Source organism: Oncorhynchus clarkii, chromosome 20 (assembly GCF_045791955.1).
Source record: "Oncorhynchus clarkii lewisi isolate Uvic-CL-2024 chromosome 20, UVic_Ocla_1.0, whole genome shotgun sequence".
Taxonomy (NCBI): domain Eukaryota; kingdom Metazoa; phylum Chordata; class Actinopteri; order Salmoniformes; family Salmonidae; genus Oncorhynchus; species Oncorhynchus clarkii.
The window spans coordinates 36,015,752-36,036,623 of NC_092166.1; the positions used below are offsets into that span (position 1 = coordinate 36,015,752).

Sequence of the window (20,872 nt, forward strand, 5' to 3'; positions counted from 1 at the left end):
AAAATAACAAGTGTTTTTTTTTTTCATGCCCACGGCTATCCATATTATCCAAGGTATTGATAACCAAAGAAATGTGTGCTTTCATGAATATAAACAAAGATTTTTGGCATTCTTATCAACATTTCAGAAAAAGGCTAATTTAATTAAGTGCAATTACATGTAATAGCTTTTAAAATCCTCTGGATCACAGTAGCGAGCTGTTAACCATTTTAACCATGTTAACCATTTGAGACCTGAACATAGAACCTTGAAATGACAGATGATATGTGTAAATAAACACAAACACACTGTATAAAAAATAGAGGTAGACAGACTTTTGTATCCCACTTTTTACCTAGATTGACTTTTTTTTAAATCTGAAAGTGTTATTGAATATGACAACTTGAGAAATTACAGTTCAACAATTGATCTTAAAAATGGTCTTTAAAAACCAAATTTGCATAGAGGGGGTCAATCCCTAATCATTCCCTAAAACCTATGCACTTGTGGCGATCTGAGATTATTTGACAGGTGTAATCAATCTGATAATAACTCCCACCCTATGTTGAAGTTAAATCTCCAATCAAAACTCCAAAAGTGCATAGGGTGTACACCCTAGGGGTGATTAGAAAAGTGATCGAGTTGCCTATTTCAATTTCCTGAGTTTGGCATGCTAACTTCTTAATACATTCTGCATTTTAGCTAACATGAGTATTTGTATCTTTCTGTCACACTTACACAGTCTAATCCTTTATTTGTGCTGCCAACCTACACTGTATACACCTCCCCTAAACCCTGGAATATTATAGGAGGCAGGGTACTTCCAGGTATGAACAAAATTAAAAACTTAAACCTAAAAATGTAATACATGCTGTTTGTATTTATTTTATGTTATTTCATGTTCAATCTTGACACAATAAATGAGAAAACAAGTCGATTTTAGTTTGTAAAATTCAGAAACGAAAGACGAAAAACGGCAATTTCGTTATTCCACGCCCCGTTTTGACTCGGCGTTGACGCAAGTGAGAGGTTGGCTTTCATTCATGTGGAGCAACAACATGGCGGCAACCTGATAGCAGCTGCATCAAAAATAGCAAACCTCACATATTTGTGCAAACAGACACAAATAAAAAAAAATACAGAGGAAGACTACATAACTAACAGGACATCCATCGACTTCGATTCAGTCTGAATGTCAAGGTGAGACTTGTTTACCAAAAGGCCGACGTTTAGCTAACCTACCATCTGTATTTAACGTTAGCCGTTAACTACTGTAGCTTTTTGCAGTTTGTAAACACTGTAGGGATGACGTAGCTAACTTACTGTTACTGTACTCGTCTTGTTTGTAACTTTATCTGATTCTGAGCATAGCCTACAAAACTAACTAAATACCGATTACTTATCCGAGTTAAATGGCTAACGTTATTTAGCACGTCGTTAGCTAGCTACAGAAATGCTAGTTGAATGAAAGTGTAACGTTACATTTGTGCTGGGGTTCGGAACGATAGGAGTTGAGGTGTTAAAAGCATGTTACCCGGTGTAGTCACACCGAAACTATCTGTTTGGAAAACTACCCTCGTCAGTTGAGGAAGGCAACTATGGTACTGTACTGAAACAAACAGCAAAATACCCGAGGCTAGTTAACGTTCACTAGTTAGCTAGCTCAAGCCAACATAAACATGAGCAGATTTTTTTTTTGGAACACAAAATAAGCATGCGCATATTTTTGGGTTGCAAGCTTTTCTATGTGCGACATGCATTTACTGAGTCGTGCGACAGCTAGTTGTCTGAGAAGAACATTTCATAATCGATTTTCCTTGTTTGCTTGCGTTCTGAAACGCTGATCTTTTGATTTAGTATTTTGACAGCAGACCGGGCAGAAGTAGCGTAAAACGCATAGCCAGCCAGTCTTGTGGACCTATCCTGTAGCAGTCACTCGCTTTCTACAAAATGAACATTAGGCTAATATCCCACCTGATTGCTGAGAGATTTGACTGTTGATGTCGTTATTCACCCACAGGTTCCCTGGAACATAATCCTGAGTTGCCAGTTGAGAAAGGCTAGTGGACTCACTAAAAGAGCTGACAAGAAATATAGGATTCAGAGCAGTAATAACGATACTAAAGACTGAAAGGACTCATTTTGGTTTGAGTATTTAGCTATTGCATCTGGACTTAGATCAAGGCAAACCGATGGTGCCCTCTCTGAAGTAGAGACCATGGATCGCTACCAGGACCTATGGCCGAAGTACAGGGCTTGGGTTTGAAACGGGACCATTTACCTCTCCCCCTGCCTGTCACCATCCCATATCAGATCACAGATGGAGGTGACATGGAGCTAAGCAGTGAAATGTAATCTCGGCCAGAGATCCCGCTCTCTGCTCAGTAGCACCTGTCACAGCCTGAACTCTCCACAAATATTTTCATCCTGGACCTTGAACTCATTCGGTCTTAGCTAACTGCCCTACACCTCTCTGGTAACTGTTACAGCTAGCCTACAGTTTCCCACTAACCAAAACTAACCCCTTCATGTTTACAGACCTACTCTATCCCAACGTCAACAGTTTCTCTCAATGCCCAGACCTGGCCACACCTCCTCCCATGTCCCTTGATTTTTTTCTAATTGAACTGTATCCCTGAGCCACCACGACACACAGCCAGGCCAAAGGCTTGAGGTCACAGTGCAGTTGCATTGGACTGTCTGGAGCACACTGCAGTGACTAAGCTCTAACTAAGTTGATTTAAACATGAGTGACGGGGAGCTGCAGCACCTGGACTATCTGACTGAGAATGAGCTGATGGGCATGGACACGTTCATTCACCGCATCGACTCAACCGAGGTGATCTACCAGCCACGCAGGAAGAGGGCCAAGCTGATTGGGAAGTACCTGATGGGAGACCTGCTGGGGGAGGGCTCCTACGGTAAGGTGAAGGAGATGCTGGACTCTGACACACTGTGTCGCAGGGCCGTCAAGATCCTTAAGAAGAAGAAGCTGAGGCGGATCCCCAACGGAGAGGCTAATGTGAAGAAGTAAGTTTTGGGGATGGGAGTTTGTGTGGTGGTGGATTTTTCTTTCATTTTTTTCTCTCCCTATCTTTCTTTTTGCTCTTCTTCCCTCTGGTTTACACTCTTGGTCATGCATTGTCAAGCACAAGTATTTATTAACTATTATAAACTGGCTGATTTGAGCCCTGAGTGCTGATTGGCTAACAGCCATGGTATATCAGACCGTATACCACAGGTATGACAAAACATTTATTTTTACTGCTCTAAATGTGTTGGTAACCAGTTAATAATAGGAATACGGCTCCTTGGGGTCTGTGATAGATGGCCAATATACCACAGCTAAGGGCCGTGTCCAGGCACTCCTTATTGCGTCGTGCGTAAGAACAGCCCTTTGCCATGGTATATTGGCCATATACCACACCCCCTTAGTCCTTATTGCTTAAATGTCACTGCTATAGGATGATTGCTTGGGTAACGCTTAATATTGCGTCTCTGTGATTATCATTAGCATGTGCATAGTCTATTACTGTGTTCACGCCTACAGTGTCTCAATAACTGTTTTCTCTACATGTCTAAAGTGCACAACAACACTTTGGATCTTCATTTGCATTTCGCTCTCCTATTCAAATAAGTCCCTTTCCCTACATGGCGGCACCATAGAGCACCTAGAGATTTTGAGAAAATACCCTCGGCCAGACCTTTTTCGGTAATGTGAATTTGTCACATCTAGACCACTACCTCCGTAGGTCGAGCACTACACTCGCCTGACAGTTGCCCCCTCCAAGCAGGTCAGTCAGTATAAACAGAATTGTCTCGTTGAGCCCAACACTCATAGCCGAGTGACGTTTTTGAAACCGCCGAAATGTATAGGCATTTTCCTTATATTATACTCATTTTTTGTTTTTGTTTTTTTACAGGAAAATACGGTTATTCTGAAATTGTCGCCGTATGTTTAAAGCAGGGATGTGTAACTGCATCAGATGTCTCATTAATCACAAAACCCACTGATATTGCCAACTACTTCAATATTGTTTTAGGGCTGACCCCATTTCGTCGACTGGTTTGATTGTTTGGTCTACAGGCTGTTGGTCGACCGAGACTTCTTTAGTAGCAATAATTATTTATATATATCGCACACAGTGGGCTCCAAAATTACTGGCACCCCTGACTGGCAATGCACAAACAATACTTTAAAAAATATAAACAATATAATTAAAGAGAAACTCAAAATACCAACATTTGAGAAATACTGTACTTTATTAATGTTTCAATGGAACCAACCAAAATCATAATTATTTAATACAAAGTACATTTCACTAAAATCAAGGTTTCATAATGATTGGCTCTCCTCATTTAGTACTTAGTGCAACCACCTCTGGCAAGGATAACAGCATGGAGTCTTTTCCTGTGATGTTTGACAAGGTTAAGGAACACATTTGGAGGGATTTTTGGACCATTCCTCTATGCAGATCCTTTCAAGATCCTTCACATTCTTGGGTTTGCGCTTATCAACTGCCCTCTTCAACTCAGCCCACAGGTTATTGATTGGATTGAGGTTTGGCGACTGAGATGGCCTTGGCACAACATTGATTTTGTTGTCACAGAACCATTTCTGTGTGGATCTTGAGGTATGTTTTGGGTCATTGTCTAGTTGGAAAGTCCACCTATGGCCAAGGCCCAGCCTTCTGGCAGAGGTAACCCGATTGTCAGCCAAAATTGCCTGATACTTGGTGGAATTCATTGATGGCACAATCTTAACCAGTGCCCCTGGACCTCTGGAATTAAAACAGCCCCAAAACATCACTGACCCACCACCATATTTCACCATGGGTATGAGGTGCCTCTTCCTTGTAGGCATCTCTGTTTCGATGCCAAATGTGCCAATGCTGTATCTGACCAAAACGTTCAATTTTGTTCTCATCTGACCAGAGCACCTTCTTCCAGTCATAATTTAAATGACGTTTGGCAAACTCCAAGCGCTGGCGTCTGTGTCTTGTGTTCAGAAAGGGCTTTCTTCTGGTAACACTTCCAGCCTGTGGTTTGAAAGCTGGTGACCCCAAGACGCCACCAAGGCCTGCAATTCTTTCACTGTGATTCTTGGGGATTTTGTTGCTTCTCTCACTATCCTCCTCCCTTCCTGGTGGGCAAATGCGTCCTTTACCTGTGAGGTTTTCAACTGTTCCATATCTTTAGAATTTTTTAATAATTGCCCTGACAGTGCTCAGTGGTCTATTCAGTCGTTTTGTGAATCTTCTTCTAGCCATTACCAGATTTATAAAGGTCAAAGACCATCTCTCTCTTTTGAACTGTCAGTTCTTTTGTTTTCTTCATGGTGTTGGATGACAAAGGGATATCTGATAACTGATCTTCATGTCTTAAAGTAATGATGGACTGTTGTTTCTCTTTGCTTATTTGAGCTGTTCTTGCCATAATATGGACTTGGTCTTTTACCAAATAGGGTTATCTTCTGTATACCACCCCTTCCTTGTCACAACACAACTGATTGTCTGAAACGCATTAAGAAAGAAAGAAATTCCACAAATTAACTTTTAACAAGGCACACCTGTTAATTGAAATGCATTCCAGGTGTCTACCTCATGAAGCTGGTTGACATATGCATTTTTTTTGGTTACTACATGATGTAGTATGTGTGTTAATTCATAGTTTTGATGTCTTTTTACTATTATTATACAATGTAAAAATAAAGAAACCCTTGAATGGGTAGGTGTGAACTTTTGACTGGTGCATGTGTGTGCATACAGTTAAAGTTTACATACTTAGGTTAGTCATTATAACTGGTTTTTCATCCACTCCACAAATTATAGTTTTGACAAGTCGGTTAGGACATCTACTTTTCCAAGTCATTTTTCCATCAATTGTTTACAGACATTATATTTCACTTATCATTCACTGTATCACAATTCCAGTGCGTCAGAAGTTTATATACACTATATGCCTTTAAACAGCTTGGAAAATTCCAAAAAATGTCATGGCTTTAGAAGCTTCTGATAGGCTAATTGACATCATTTGAGTCAATTGGAGGTGTACCTGTGGATGAGGCAAATTCGGTGCCTCTTTGCTTGACATGGGAAAATCAAAAGAAATCAGCCAAAACTTCAAAAAATAAATTGTAGACCTCCACAAGTCTGGTTCATCCTTGGGAGCAATTTCCAAAAGACTGAAGGTACCACGTTCATCTGTACAAACAATAGTACGCAAGTATAAACACCATGGGACCACGCAGCTGTCATACTGCTGAGGAAGAAGACGTGTTCTGTCTCCTAGAGATGTATGTACTTTGGTGAGAAGTGCAAATCTATCCTAGAACAACAGCAATAGACCATGTGAAGATGCTGGAGGAAACAAGTAAAGTATCTATATCCACAGTAAAACGAGTCCTATATCGACATAACCTGAAAGGCCACTCAGCAAGAAAGAGGCCACTGCTCCAAAACCGCCATAAAAAAAGCCATAATACGGTTTGCAACTGCACATGGGGACATAGATCATTATTTTTGGAGAAATGTCCTCTGGTCTGATTAAACAAAAATAGAACTGCTTGGCCATAATTACCATTTGTTATGTTTGGAGGGAAAAGGGGGAGGCTTGGAAGCCGAAGAACACCATCCCAACTGTGAAGCACGGGGATGGCAGCATCATGTTGTGGGGATGGCAGCATCATGTTGTGGGGGTGCTTTGCTGCAGGAGGGACTGGTGGACTTCACAAAATAGATGGCGTCATGATGAAGGAAAATTGTGTGGGTATATTGAAGCAACATCTCAAGACATCAGTCAGGAAGTTAAAGCTTGGTCGCAATTGGGTCTTCCAAATAAACAATGACCCCAAGCATGCTTCCAAAGTTGTGGCAAAATGGCTTAAGGACAACAAAGTCAAGGTATTGGAGTGGCCATCACAAAGCTCTGACCTCAGCCCTTAGAAAATTTGTGGGCAGAACTGAAAAAGCGTGTGCGAGCAAGGAGGCCTACACACCTGACTCAGTTACACCAGCTCTGTCAGGAGGAATGGGCCAAATGTACCTAATGTATTGTGGAAGGCTACACAAAACGTTTTACCCAAGTTAAACAATTTTAAAGGCAATGCTATCAAATACTAATGGAGTGTGTGACCCACAGGGAATGTGATGAAAGAAATAAAAGCTGAAACAAATAATTCTCTCTACTATTATTCTGACATTTCAAGTTCTTTAAAATAGTGGTGATCCTAACTGACCTAAGACAGCACATTTTTACTAGGATTAAATGTCAGGATTTGTGAAACTGAATTTAAATGTATTTGGCTAAGGTATGTAAATTTCCGACTTCAACTGTATGTCTGTCTGTATTCTTAAAGAATTATAGAGGGCAGTTTGGAAAAAACGAATCCCGCCCGAATCATCCTCTGGAATAACGGACTTTCTGAAGTAATAATTACATACCCAACGTTCTCTAGTAATGCTAGTCCCATGCAAATAGGTATTTGGTCACATGCATACATGTGCCACATAAAGAGAGCAAGGGTTGAGTGAGTAGGGAATGTTTTTTTTCTAAACAAATTAGGAATTTTGGTAACAACCTTTTTAGTCAGAAATGGCTGTAGTTATGTTGCATATGTAGCAACACGGACAGTGTGGGAAACACAAATGTTCTGTGGTGGTTGCTGCAGCAGGGAGGAGAGGGTGACAACGGGCGCTAGTCAGTCACACTTCAAAAACCCTTTTTTTAAATTTTTTTTTTAGCAGTGCAGCAAATATGACTCCGGCCCGGCACAATCAAATCAATTGCTGGTTGGACTCCCTCTAGTCATTTGTGTGCCTTAATTATTTAATCATAGTGTGCTTAAAGCATCAGACAAGCTCAGTGAATATAGTTGATTTGATTAAAACACATACTTGATGTTTTGCATTTAGGCCAAAGAGTTCAATCATCAGACCAGAGAATCTTGTTTCTCATGGTATGAGAGGTGCCTTTTGGGAAACTCTATGCGTTCTATCCTGTGCCTTTTACTGAGGAGTGGGCTTCCATCTGGCCGTTCTACCATAAAGGCCTGATTGGTGGAGTGCTGCAGAGATGGTTGTCCTTCTGGAAGGTTCCCCCATCTCCACAGAGGACTCTGGAGCTCTGTCAGTGACCATCGGGTCCTTGGTCAGAGCAGTGATTTATTATGGACAGACTTCTCCCCACCTTTCTAAATAAGGTCCCACAGTTAACACTGCATGTCAGAACAAGAACCAAGCCAGGAGGTTGAAGGATTTGTCCGTAGAGCTCCGAGACAGGACCAAGCCTCTTCTCCCCTGCTCGGTTTGGCCTGGCGGCCAGCTCTAGGGAGAGTCTTGGTCTTTCCAAACTTTGTTTGGAAAGACCAAGAGCAGACTATGGGAGGTGCACAGTACTACATAGAACCATGGCTACATGGAACTCGGGTAACAGATAAAAATACACCTAATGGAACAGTGGGGACTGTGAAAACACACGCATACACATAATAACACACGCACTCTACACACGGATTTTGTATTGTAGAGTAGCTGCCTGAGGGTACACACACTTGTGCGAAGTGTTTGTATATAACTGCCTTAATGTTGGAACACAGGAAGAGTAGCTGCTGCCTTGGCAGTAGCTAATAGGGATCCTTAATAAATACAAAATAGCTGAAATACATGTTTTATTATAATAAAAATTCAACGGGGACTTGCTCATGTGACTCAGGAGAGGCAAATGTACTGCTTGTTGTTTCAGCACAGCTGGGTGAGGGATGGGCGCAAGAGGAGCAGGGAGAAAGAGAAAATAGCCAAACCAAATCCTTCAAGTTTGACAAACTTGTTGCTGTGATAGGCACTGCTGGATGAGATGATAGGTTATCTATCTTGCATCAAATCGATGCAAATAAGCTAGCTAGCCAGCTAAGTTAGTTAGCCAGCTAGCTAGCAAGGTTGCATCACAACTGCTCTGCATTTGACTGTAATGCGCTACAGAGTAGAGGTTGGCCGATTTTTTACAAATTTTTTTTTAAATTATTTTTTAATTAGGGCCGTTTTCATAATAATCGGTAATCGGCGTTCTCGGACACCGATTATGGCCATAGATTACATTGCGCTCCACGAAGAGACTGCGTGGCAGGCTGACCACCTGTTAAGCGAGTGCAAGCAAGGAGCCATGGTAAGTTGCTTGCTAGCATTAAACTTATCTTATAAAAAAACAATTAATCTTAACAATCACTAGTTAACTACACATGGTTTATATTACTAGTTTATCTAGCTTGTCCTGCGTTGCATATAATCGATGCGGTGCCTGTTCATTTATCATCGAATCACAGCCTACTTCACCAAACGGGTGATGAATTAACAAGTATATATTTTTAAACCTGCATATTTAGTTCATGTGCTAACATGAATTCTTTTGACTTGGGAAATTGTGTCACTTCTCTTGCATTCTGTGCAAGCAGAGTCTGGGTATATGCAGCAGTTTGGGCTGCCTGGCTTGTTGCGAACTGTGTGAAGACCATTTCTTCCTAACAAACACTGTAATTAATTTGCCAGAATTGTACATAATTATGACATAACATTGGATGTTGTGCAATGTAACAGCAATATTTAGACTTAGGGATGCCACCCGTTACATAAAATATAGAACAGTTGCGTATTTCACTGAAAGAATATACTTTTTTTCCCTCTCAATGATAGTTTCCCGATTTGACCATATTAATGACCTAAGGCTCGTATTTCTGTGTGTTATATTATAATTAAATCTATGATTTGAAAGAGTAGTCTGACTGAGCGTTGGTAGGCAGCAGCAGGCTCGTAAGCATTCATTCAAACAGCATTTTCCTGTATTTGCCAGCAGCTCTTCGCTGTGCTTCAAGCATTGCACTGTTTATGACTCCAAGCCTATCAACTCCCGAGATTAGGCTGGCAATACTATAGTGCCTATAAGAACATCCAATAGTCAAAGTTACCTGGGAATATTGAAGACTCATGTTAAAAGGAACCACCAGCTTTCATATGTTCTCATGTTCTGAGCAAGGAACTAAATTGTTAGCGTTTTGTTCAGGGCATCACCATCATCACTTGAATAGGTGTCATGAACTGGATGACCCAGACCCACATCGTCCACAGTCCTGTGTAACTCCGTCAGTAGAGCATGGCGCTTGCAATGCAAAGGGTTGTGGGTTTGATTCCCGCTGGGGCCACCCATATGATAAAATGCATGCATGCCTTACTGTAACCATCTCTCTCTTTCTATAAAATGGCAGTTGTTTTCGAACCACAGCTGAGGTTTTAATCACACAGTGGAGTTTATTTAATAATCTTGTGATGAGCTGCAGGCGTGTCTAAATATAGAGGAGCGAACTAATGCAACTGTCAAATGAGTGAGTTCTCACCGTGGGAAGTATTTAGAGATGGAGGAACAACTCCGTTTAGGCTGCTTTGCTTGCATGTAGAACACGTTCTCTACATTTTTCTATTGATTTTTGTTGCAAGTTCTATTTCGGTTAGATTCAATTAGCCCATTTCGAATGTGATTTTAAATTGACTTGATTATGTTAGTGTTGCTGTCTAGGCTACCAGCCACAAGTATTGTTGTGGATGGGGCATTCATTTGCAGCGATGCAATGTTCTGTCTTGTATTGTACTCACACCCTCTAATTATTACTGTCTAGTACTAAGCACACCAGTGTGTGTCCTATGCTGTTGTGCACATGCCTGAGTTTCTCACACTTTTGGTGGGAACAGTGTCTGTGATATGTTTGGGCCCACCAACATAGACATGCACAATCATCTTATTTTTTTAAGCATGTGTGAGAGCCATACCTAGCCTTATAAGGCCTGGCCCTGGATGCCATAGTACAGTACTACCCTGAGCCCCTCTCTCTCTCTCCATTCACACTCACAGCAGCCATCGCTTAACATTCCTGTCTGCCAAACACTTCCTGCTTTCACTGCCCGGGGTTGCCACGGGGATGGACACCCTCACACTGCCGTTGCGCAATGACCATTCCTGTTGCTTGGGCGATGCCTCCGAAATTCTGAGCCTTGGTTTGGAATGCCGCACGCACACTCCTGAGTGGGGGAGATAGGGAGGTGTGTTTGTGTGTGGGGTCTCGTTCTTTGAGTCCATTGATTTCATTTGACTTCTAGCAGGTAACATTTTAAGAAGTTTGTCATCATAATGAATAAGCCTAGAATTAGTGCACCGGCAGCTGTAGAATGTAGCTAAGGCCAAGTTTAAGCTATATGTGTAGAGGAGTGGTCACCAACCGGTCGACCTTCAAGGCATTCCTAGTCGATCACTTAACATTTCTGTCGAAAAGCCAACTATAAAGGCTTCTTCTTTTTTTGTGTGTGTTGCGCTGTTGGCAGTAGGTGCACTTGATTCAGAAGCCCTGTGTATGAGGTAGGCAAAATGTTCCCATTTTGAACCATTTCATTTGTCTGAAAAGACAAACTCCCCCCTTCCCAGCAGACCAGGAGATCTGTGGCTAAATCGAGTGTGCCTACTGCGCTGGCCGATCGGATAGCTCAAATCACCATGCCCACAGCTTCCAGGACCCCAGCCACAGCAAAGTTTGATACTAGCCGGCATGAGATTTTATGACTTTTGAAACTATGACCAGAGAGAGACTGTTAAAGAGCTGCTGTTTTTATGAATGAGTTCATGTCTTTTTATTCAACACTACTACAAAATATTTCACATTTTCTGGTCAAAGGAACAACATAAATTCGTGCCTGAGGCAGAGGTTTCGCCATCAGGTGGAAGACTGGGAAAAATAGTTTGGAACGGTCATCCAACTCAGAAGTTCAAGTCGGAACTCTGGCATCTTTTCTAGAGCTCTGACTTTCCGACCTGAAGATCACCCCCCCCCCCAGTTGTCTTGAAAGCACAATCACCATCAGATGCAGGTACCATCAGTCCAGTAAAATAAAACAGCTATTTATTAGCAAATTATTTTAATTTATGCTCAGCTGTGCTGCACCAACTGAACTATTTTGTTATGGAAGTTCGAGATTTTAAATATAATATGGTCTGAGAAGAACAATATTGCCAAGCATATAGCCAAATATGCTGTGAAAATGTATTCGGCCTACTGCACAAGCCTCATTCATACAGAACTGTTTTTATTGGGTTAATGTTAAATTCTTTGAAGTCATGTTTTTAAAAGAATCGGAGCAGTAGATCTCTGCTTGCTTTTTGACTGCAAAGTGACTCAAAAGGGTTGGTGACCACTGATGGTGGTCACTGATGGTCAGTCGATCAATTGTAAAACTGTTTTGTAAAAATGCAGGTTTCCGTCCTCCTGGACAGCCTATATTTACATCAAAGATGGTATCCCAAAACAATAACACGTTTGTTTTGTGGTGTTGCTCTGTACTAGTATGATTAAAGCAGCTTTCTTTTCCCTGCCTTTTTCTAAATGGTCTGGCATGTATGCATTATCCCTTGCAGCAGTGTTTGTCCCTTTTGCTGTGTGTGTGGCTGCTTGCAGGCGGGATGTCTCTCTGACTCAGTCAGTTGTGATGCAGGCAGTAATTGTTGGGAATATAGCAAAGGACTGGGCCAGCCTGTGACTGCAGGCTAGTATGGTGAGTGAAACGGGCACACCACAGAGGGAGAGCGACAGTACAGTGTGTAGATTGTGTGTGAGAGACTGGCAACTTAGACTAGCGAAAGAGGGTGTGTGCGCGTTCCTGCCCTACATGGTGTTTTCAATAAGCTGTGTGCAGAATGCAGGCAGCCCAACGCTGTGCACTGAACTACTGGCTTAAAGACCGACTGCCCCTAAAAAGTATAACTGCCTATGTAGCGTCTGAGTGAGAAACATGTATTCTAGTGCCAAAATTGACTACAACGTGTAAATAGAATAATTTTGGTCATGAAGTCAGTCTCGTCCTAAACTGAGATTTACGAGATGATACTACTTTTTTTTTTGTCATGGAATGAAGGGTACTGTAACAGAATTTTTTTTTTTTCTTGGGTTTATTTCAATCCTGCACACATTCACACAGCTGGCAGCACCCAAGTAATCATCAATTCAGAGCGCAGCTGCAGGAGACCCGAATCTTAATGCCCATGGTCAATTTGGTTTGACAGTCCATATCCTTTTGGAGCCTTAGGGACCATCAGTAAATTAAACATGTACATGGGACAATATTTTATAATGTCAATAGTGCCTAATTTCCATGAATTAACTTTAGGGTTGCACAATTTGGGGAATATTCAGAGGTGGAAACTTTACATGGGAATTAATATTAATACCATTTTAAATGTAGTTTTTTTTTGTCTCCCATTGGATGTATTTGCCATATATTTACCATATGGAGACAGAAACATAAACCTTTTACCTTATCACAATTGACATAATTGCAAATTATTAAGTCCTTCCAATAGAAATAAAAATGTAGTTAGGAATTGAACTTTAATTAAATGAGTTGACTCTTCACATGGGATGATTTCACTGAACAAAATAAATACAATCTTGAATAATCCCCAATGATCCATCACATCTCCCCCCAAAAAATGTCAACATACATCTGTAAAATGATAGTCTAAACTAAAGCTTTGGTTGTCTTCCTCTCAGGCCTCCATGTCTTCTCCCTGAACCTCCTCAATGTCCACCTCTTGAACATCAGACTCTGAGGCCTCATCTTCACTGTCACTTTCCAACCTTGTTGAGGATGGCTCGTTGTCAAGCTCAAAAAGCCTCAAATTTGCCAGGATGGCCACCAATTTTTCAACCTTTGTATTGGTGTGTGTGTTCCCAAACAAGGACCAGTTGCACTCTGAGGCGGCTGATGTTGGTGGGATTTAGAGGATGATGGAGGCAACGGGAAAGAGCATCAGATCCACAAAGTCCCTTCCACCAGGTGGCTGATGAGATAGGTTGGCACGACTGCCATATTGCATCCCAAGGCCCTTGCTTGGAAGTGTACTTCGCCAGACTGCCAAGAACCTTGCCCAGGCCAAGGTGGCGAGACATGGTAGTGATGCCACCATAGGCCTTGTTGATCTCGGCACCAGACAGGATGCTCTCGCCAACATGTACGCTGCGGCGTGTATGGGCTTCAGACAGAAGTTTTCACTCTTTTTGATTATTTTCAGAACTGCAGTTTCCTCTGCTTTGAGCAACAGTGAAGTGGGCTGGGTTGTATGGATTTATTCTCTTACATCTGCAAGCAGAGTCTGAATATCAGACAGGATGGCATTGTCTCCTTCAATCTGTGCAATGGCTACTGCTATAGGTTTCAGGTTGCTTTACCACTCTGCCAAAATGCATCATCCAGGAGGATCCTCTTGATGGGGCTGTCCATATCGGCAGACTGTGATATGCCATTTCTTGGAGAGACTCCTTCCCCTCCAGGAGACCGTTAAACATGATGACAACACCACCCCAACGGGTGTTGCTGGCCAGCTTCAATGTGGTTCTCTTATTCTTCTCACTTTGCTTGGTGAGGTAGATTGCTGCTATAACTGACTAATTGACCTTTCACACACTTTTGTCAGAAGTTGCTTGTTGTGAGCGCGAAGGGAACTTCATGCACTTGGCCAGATTCTGCATCTTTGTTGCATTATTCACATATGATTTGGCACAACATTTGCAAATGTACACAGCTTTTCCTTCTACATTAGCTGCAGTGAAATGTCTCCACACATCAGATAGTGCCTGTGGCATTTTCCTGTAAAGATTAGAAAAAATGAGAAACAAAATACAATTCCATGTACAGATAAATAGTTAAACAGTTAGATTAAACAACTCCTTTGTAAGATAAATGTTATAAAATGAATGTTATAAAATGAAACCTGTATGGAAACAGGTGAATTAACACTCCTCAGTTAGCAGGCTCAAACGAGCTAAAACCCACGTTATCAAAAACGAACTCGCAGAAATTGTTAACAAGTTAGAAATTATTTAACTTCTTATGGACGTGGTTCCTGCACAGGAACACATCAGCGGAAATTTCAGAGCGCCACCTATAGTACTATAGTATAGTACTCGATAAATCTCAAACTTTTATTAAAACACACACGAAAGATACTCAATTAAAGCTACACTCGTTGTGAATCTAGCCAACATGTCAGATTTGTAAAATGCTTTTCGGCGAAAGCATGAGAAGCTATTATCTGATAGCATGCACCCCCCCAAAATACCTGAACGAGACCTAAACAAAAGATTTTGCGGTAGCCGGCGCTACACAAAACGCAGAAATAAAATATAAAACATTCATTACCTTTGACGAGCTTCTTTGTTGGCACTCCTATATGTCCCATAAACATCACAATTGGGTCTTTTTCCCCGATTTTAAATCCGTCAAAGTATGCCAAAAAATGTCCATTTATGAAGGCCATCTGATCTAAGGAAAATGAACCTTTACACGACGCAACGTCACTTTTTAAAATTAACAAAGTTGCTTATAAACTTTTACAAATCACTTCAAACTACTTTTGTAAACCAACTTTAGGTATTAATAAACGTTAATAATCAATAAAATTCATCACGGGGCGATCTGTATTCGATAGCAGCAAGTCTTGAAATCATCGTCCATTTTTTTCACTTTCATAATTTCCTGGGTGCACCCCAAGACAGGAAGTGCCTATATGTCATCCCACCAAGGATACACGTGCAAATGCCCGTATTGGCGACATCGTGTGGAAGCTGTAGGCGTTGTAAGCGGAACCTCGTCTATTTTCTATTTTTTGTTTTTGTTTTTGGTGAACAGTTTTCCCTGGGATTTTTACTCCTGAACACGTTCTGTTATAGCCACAGACATGATTTAACCCGTTTTAGAAACTTCAGAGTGTGTTCTATATGCATATATTATATTCCTGGCATGAGTAGCAGGACGTTGAAATGTTGCGCGATTTGTAAAAAAAAGCTGCGAAAATTTGCAGCATCCTTAACATGTTTTAAACACACTTTGCTGTTGGCTACTATTTACTAGTTAACAAAAAATAATGTATGTCATAAAATATATTCACCCCACCCAATATTGTAATCAAAACTTACCAGAAAGCATGAAGTCCTTGGCTCAGACAGTGTAGTAGTGTGGGCTCAATAGCATCTCATTAGTGTGTAAGATCTTGAGAATTAGCTGTACATGTGATGGAAGAATGCAATGTGCATGCAGAGGGTTGCAAATCCATTGAATTGGGGATAGTTTAACCAGAACATTTACTCATGAAAATGCACTTTCAAATGTAGCCGAGATTTCCTTCCCATCCAGTTGAATGACATGGATAATTCAAACCCAGTCATTTTAAAAACAAGGACGCTTGTTTTGAAAGGGGATGTTTCTCTGTGACGTAGACTGAGGCATAAATACACAAACACTTTTGGCCTGCCTCGTTTGTGTTTGCTCCCTTCATGCAGTAGCTGTAGTCATTAGTGGCAGGCCGGCTACTCTGTAGCAGATGAATGTGGAGTCTCCTGGGGGTTTGACATGGTGGTGATTTAAAGTTCCCCCTCCAGCGCCAGTTTATAGAGCTGTCTCAATGAGCTTAGCAACCCCAATGTGTCGTTCACCCTTTCTTCTGCTGTTATACTCACCTTAATGCTTCATTCCCCCTGAAGTCTACGCATAATTTATTTTACAATGTGCTATTTATTTATTTATTTTTCAATTTCACCAATGTTTCAGTTGTGATGCCTGTGAGGGAGTTTCATTTGTAACATCTCTAACCTTATTTGTCTGTTGGTTTGTTTGTGTTTCAGGGAGATCCAGCTGCTACGGAGACTCCAGCACAAAAATGTGATCCATTTGGTGGATGTGTTGTACAATGAAGAGAAGCAGAAAATATATCCTTTCTTCTGTGTGTGTGCACGCCAGGGTTTCTGTTAGGAAAATGTGACACTGGCCAACGTGACCTGGGAGATTTAAATTTGACCATAGGCATTGGATTGTATCCCATTTAGGGCGTCCACCCACTGCTCAGAATGACAAATCACATTTAGACTATTGTAATGCATCTTAACAGAACATATAACTCCTCTAATGAAGAAACCAATAATACAAAATGTTCAAACATTTGCCAAAAAGCAATTCTGCTAGCGGTTCATATGTGACATATATAATTTTTTTTATTTAGGAACATAGAAACGGGGAATCTGAAGATGTAACAACTAGGACTTGGCTTCTGGACAATGAAATAAAGTTGATATGAAAACTAATAGAAGAGGAGAGAAATGGCATACGAGGTATTTCATAGGCCGGGGTGTCTAGTAACTTCCCCTAAAGTACATTGAAATACATTTGCCAAAATGTATATAATTACTCCTGTCTATACAGAAATGAATGAATGAACTCATTCAAAATATTTCACCAGAGAGCATGATTTAGGAATAAAATATTATTTTGATTATTTAAAAAATAGTGCGTATTTGCCTATGCCTATTTGGGCAGGGCGCATGGCAGTAGGCCTAGCTGATTAGCTGTCTGTGAAAAGTGACTAAAATTTGTGTGAAGATGTGTCTTGAGTATTATTTAAAAGAAGGGGAAGGGTGTGTGGCTAATACAGTGGGGCAAAAAAATATTTAGTCAGCCACCAATTGTGCAAGTTCTCCCACTTAAAAAGATGAGAGAGGCCTGTAATTTTCATCATAGGTACACTTCAACTATGACAGACAAAATGAGAACATTGAGTGAGAGGTTATTTTCCTGGCAACACACTCCCTTTTCCGTTTGTAGTCTGTGATTGTCTGTAGACCCTGCCACATACTTATCGTGTCTGAGCTGTTGAATTGCCACTCCACTTTATCTCTACTGATCTTTTTCCTGTTTGTTTGTTTGTTTGCCTTACAGAGGGAATAACATCACTGTTTGTATTCGGCCATATTCGCAGTCACCTTGCCATGGTTAAATGTGGTGGATTGCGCTTTCCATTTTGCGTGATTGCTGCCATCTATCCACGGTTTCTGGTTAGGGTAGGTTTTAATAGTCACAGTGGGTACAACATCTCCTATACCCTTCCTGATAAACAAAGTCACTGTATCAGTGTATTCGCTAATGTTATTCATAGAGGCTACCCGTAACATATCCCAGTCCGCGGGATCAAAACAATCTTGAAGCGTGGATTCCGATTGGCCAGACTAGCATTGAATAGTCCTTAGCACGTGTACTTCCTGTTTTGAGTTTCTGCCTTTAGGAAAGGAGGAGCAAAATGGAGTCGTGATAAGATTTGCTTAAGGGAGGGCGGAGGAGGGCCTTGTAGGCATCCCGGAAGTTTGAGTAGCAGTGGTCGAGTATTGACTCGGGTGTGAATACTTATGTAAATGAGGTATTTCTGTATTTCATTTTAAAATAATTAGCTAGAATTTCTCAAGATGTTTTCACGATGTCATTATTGGGTTTTGTGTGTAGATGTGGGAAAACAACAATAATTTAATACATTTTTAATTCGGGCTATAACACAAAATGTGAAATAGGTCAAGGGGTATAAATACTTTCTGAAGGCACTGCATGTCACCAGTAGTAAATGTACCGTTAATCCCCATAATTTGGTTACATTCATTTCTGTTAATGCATGTACTAATTACAGTAAATGCCCGTTCTCAAGCTACACTTGTGAGAGACAAGTTTTATTTTAATGACCATCGTTTACAAGTTTACGTTTTTTAATTGTCTTGTTTTGAGTGCTCCATATGAGCATGTTTGGTTTCACTGTCCTGTTCATGATGAGGGAGCGTGTGCCTGAGCATGCATAGAAGTACCTGGCTTGCTGAGTGAAAATGTAGGAAAGTGCCAATTTGGGGATATCTGATTTCTGATATTCTTAACTCACCACAACCACCATTAAAAAGCTGAGTTTTTGCGAATGATAATAGTTCCTCACATTATTTAAAATCTTTCCGACAATCTCCCGGCCTCAATCACCAAGTCTCTGTAAAAAAGACCAATCATTATCTGATCATCCCATATCTCCAGTGGAAATAATACCTGAACACTTTTCCCTTGCTCAAAGACCGCTGTCTGTCCCAAACTCACTGACATGGGAAACTACAAGGGCCAGGAATAGGCTAGTTGATACAATGTTGCAAGTTAGCAAGCAACAGCTTCAGCTGGACCTTTGTTGATACATTTGATACAATTGCTGTGCTTCACTAGCAATGGTTCACATCAAGACAAATAAAAAGGGTGGCAGACTGGCTGAGTAGAGAGATGAATGCAATTGGAGAAGACTTTTCATCTGGATATTTTATACAGTTTTTATTCGTCAGCTTTATGTATTTTTAATTAGTTAACAATGTACCATAACTGGGCTTATAAAAGCGAGAGAAAAAATTGGCCATGGTACTGTTTATCCATATTGTGAAGCTGTAGCTAGTATACACTTATTTGCGGGTTAATTGTGGGGAACTGTGGGTATCTGACCCGATGCAGGACTCTAGTGTGTGTGTTCCCTTCTCTACCCTGCAGCAGTGGAGAGACTCCTGACACAGACATGACTTCGCAGTTAGCTCTGCGTCATCCCCAGGCCTTTCTCTCTCTCTCTCTCTCTTTCTCGCTCTTTCTCTCTCTCCTCTTTCTCATATATATAAATAAACTACAAATTCTTCTCTTCACCCCATGGCAGAATGTGTAGAATTGCCGCAAACTTGCTTTAAAACTGCAGCATTTTCTCTACAGCCCATGGCAAAATATGTAGAATAGATTTTTTTTTTTGCCCCCATCAAAGTTGCCCATCCCTGACCTCTAGGTTTTCTTGAAGATAATATCTAATTGGTTTATATCTAGTTTTTGCCTTTTCAATTTATCTTGTAGTTCCAAGATAACCTGTGTTGCTGCTGGTTCAAAGCCTTGGATAAACTCACCTAGAGTAAAACAAATGCCATATTTAATCAATTTCCCACTCTGAGACAGTGTTTCTTAAAATATATATATATTTTTTTAATTAACCTTTTATCTAACTATGCAAGTCAGTTAAGAACAAATTGTTATTTACAATGATGGCCTACCGGGGAACAGTGGGTTAACTGCCTTGTTCAGGGGCAGAACGACAGATTTTTACCTTGTCAGCTCGTGGAGTCGATTCGGCAACCTTTCGGTTACTGGCCCAACGCTCTAACTAATAGGGTACCTGCCGTCCCCGTTACCTATATGCATTCTGTTAGAAGAAAATGTCTTTCCCTTTCTGTTGTATTTTAATGGCTGTTTAATATGGAACTTTTAATGTGTAAATGCTTCTCATTGCGCTGTTGTGTTTTGAGTATTCCCTTGACTGCCCATCTTACGTATATGGTGATGGAGTATTGCGTATGTGGGATGCAAGAAATGCTGGACAGCGTCCCAGAGAAAAGATTTCCAGTATTTCAAGCTCACGGGTAAGTTTCTTTCTCTCTTCTTTCTCTCTCGCGCTCTTTTTCTCGGCAGCTTCCTAGCTCAACAGCTATCTCTCGCTCACCATTTCTCTATTGTTCTCGCCCGCCCTTTATCTATTTTGCCATCTTTCTCGCCATCTCTCCCTCTCTGCCTCTAGCCCCCCCATTCTTGTTCAATTGCACCATCTCTCTCTCCGTCTTATTTTTATTTTATTAGTCTGAGCTTCTGTTCAGAGTCTACTCCAAGACTAAGTCTAGGCCCTGGACTGCAGAGCTCTCCATTGCTGATAAAGCTAAGACTGTTTTGTTATTGCTTGAGTTTTTTGCTAAAAGTAATTTTTACCCATTACTTTTAGGGAGCTCTTAGAGTTCTATTACAGTAAGGTATTAAGGTACTTACAGTGCCTTGCGAAAGTATTCGGCCCCCTTGAACTTTGCGACCTTTTGCCACATTTCAGGCTTCAAACATAAAGATATAAAACTGTATTTTTTTGTGAAGAATCAACAACAAGTGGGACACAATCATGAAGTGTAACGACATTTATTGGATATTTCAAACTTTTTTAACAAATCAAAAACTGA

General features: G+C 40.9%; 1 protein-coding gene across 3 annotated transcripts in view; it reads left to right on the plus strand.

Moving 5' to 3' along the window:
- The first annotated feature begins 999 nt into the window (after positions 1-999).
- LOC139376312 (serine/threonine-protein kinase STK11-like) overlaps positions 1,000-20,872 on the plus strand; it is a 46,438-nt gene continuing 26,565 nt past the window's right edge. Inside the window, exons 1-4 of one of the 3 annotated variants that reach the window (XM_071118701.1) lie at positions 1,000-1,179; positions 2,000-3,009; positions 16,688-16,771; positions 20,204-20,293. In XM_071118701.1, the coding sequence (XP_070974802.1) occupies positions 2,726-3,009; positions 16,688-16,771; positions 20,204-20,293 (458 nt within the window). In that variant the 5' untranslated portion in view covers positions 1,000-1,179; positions 2,000-2,725. The remainder of the gene's footprint in view (positions 1,180-1,999; positions 3,010-16,687; positions 16,772-20,203; positions 20,294-20,872) is intronic. The other 2 variants (XM_071118699.1, XR_011627901.1) reach the window with 2 other exon arrangements.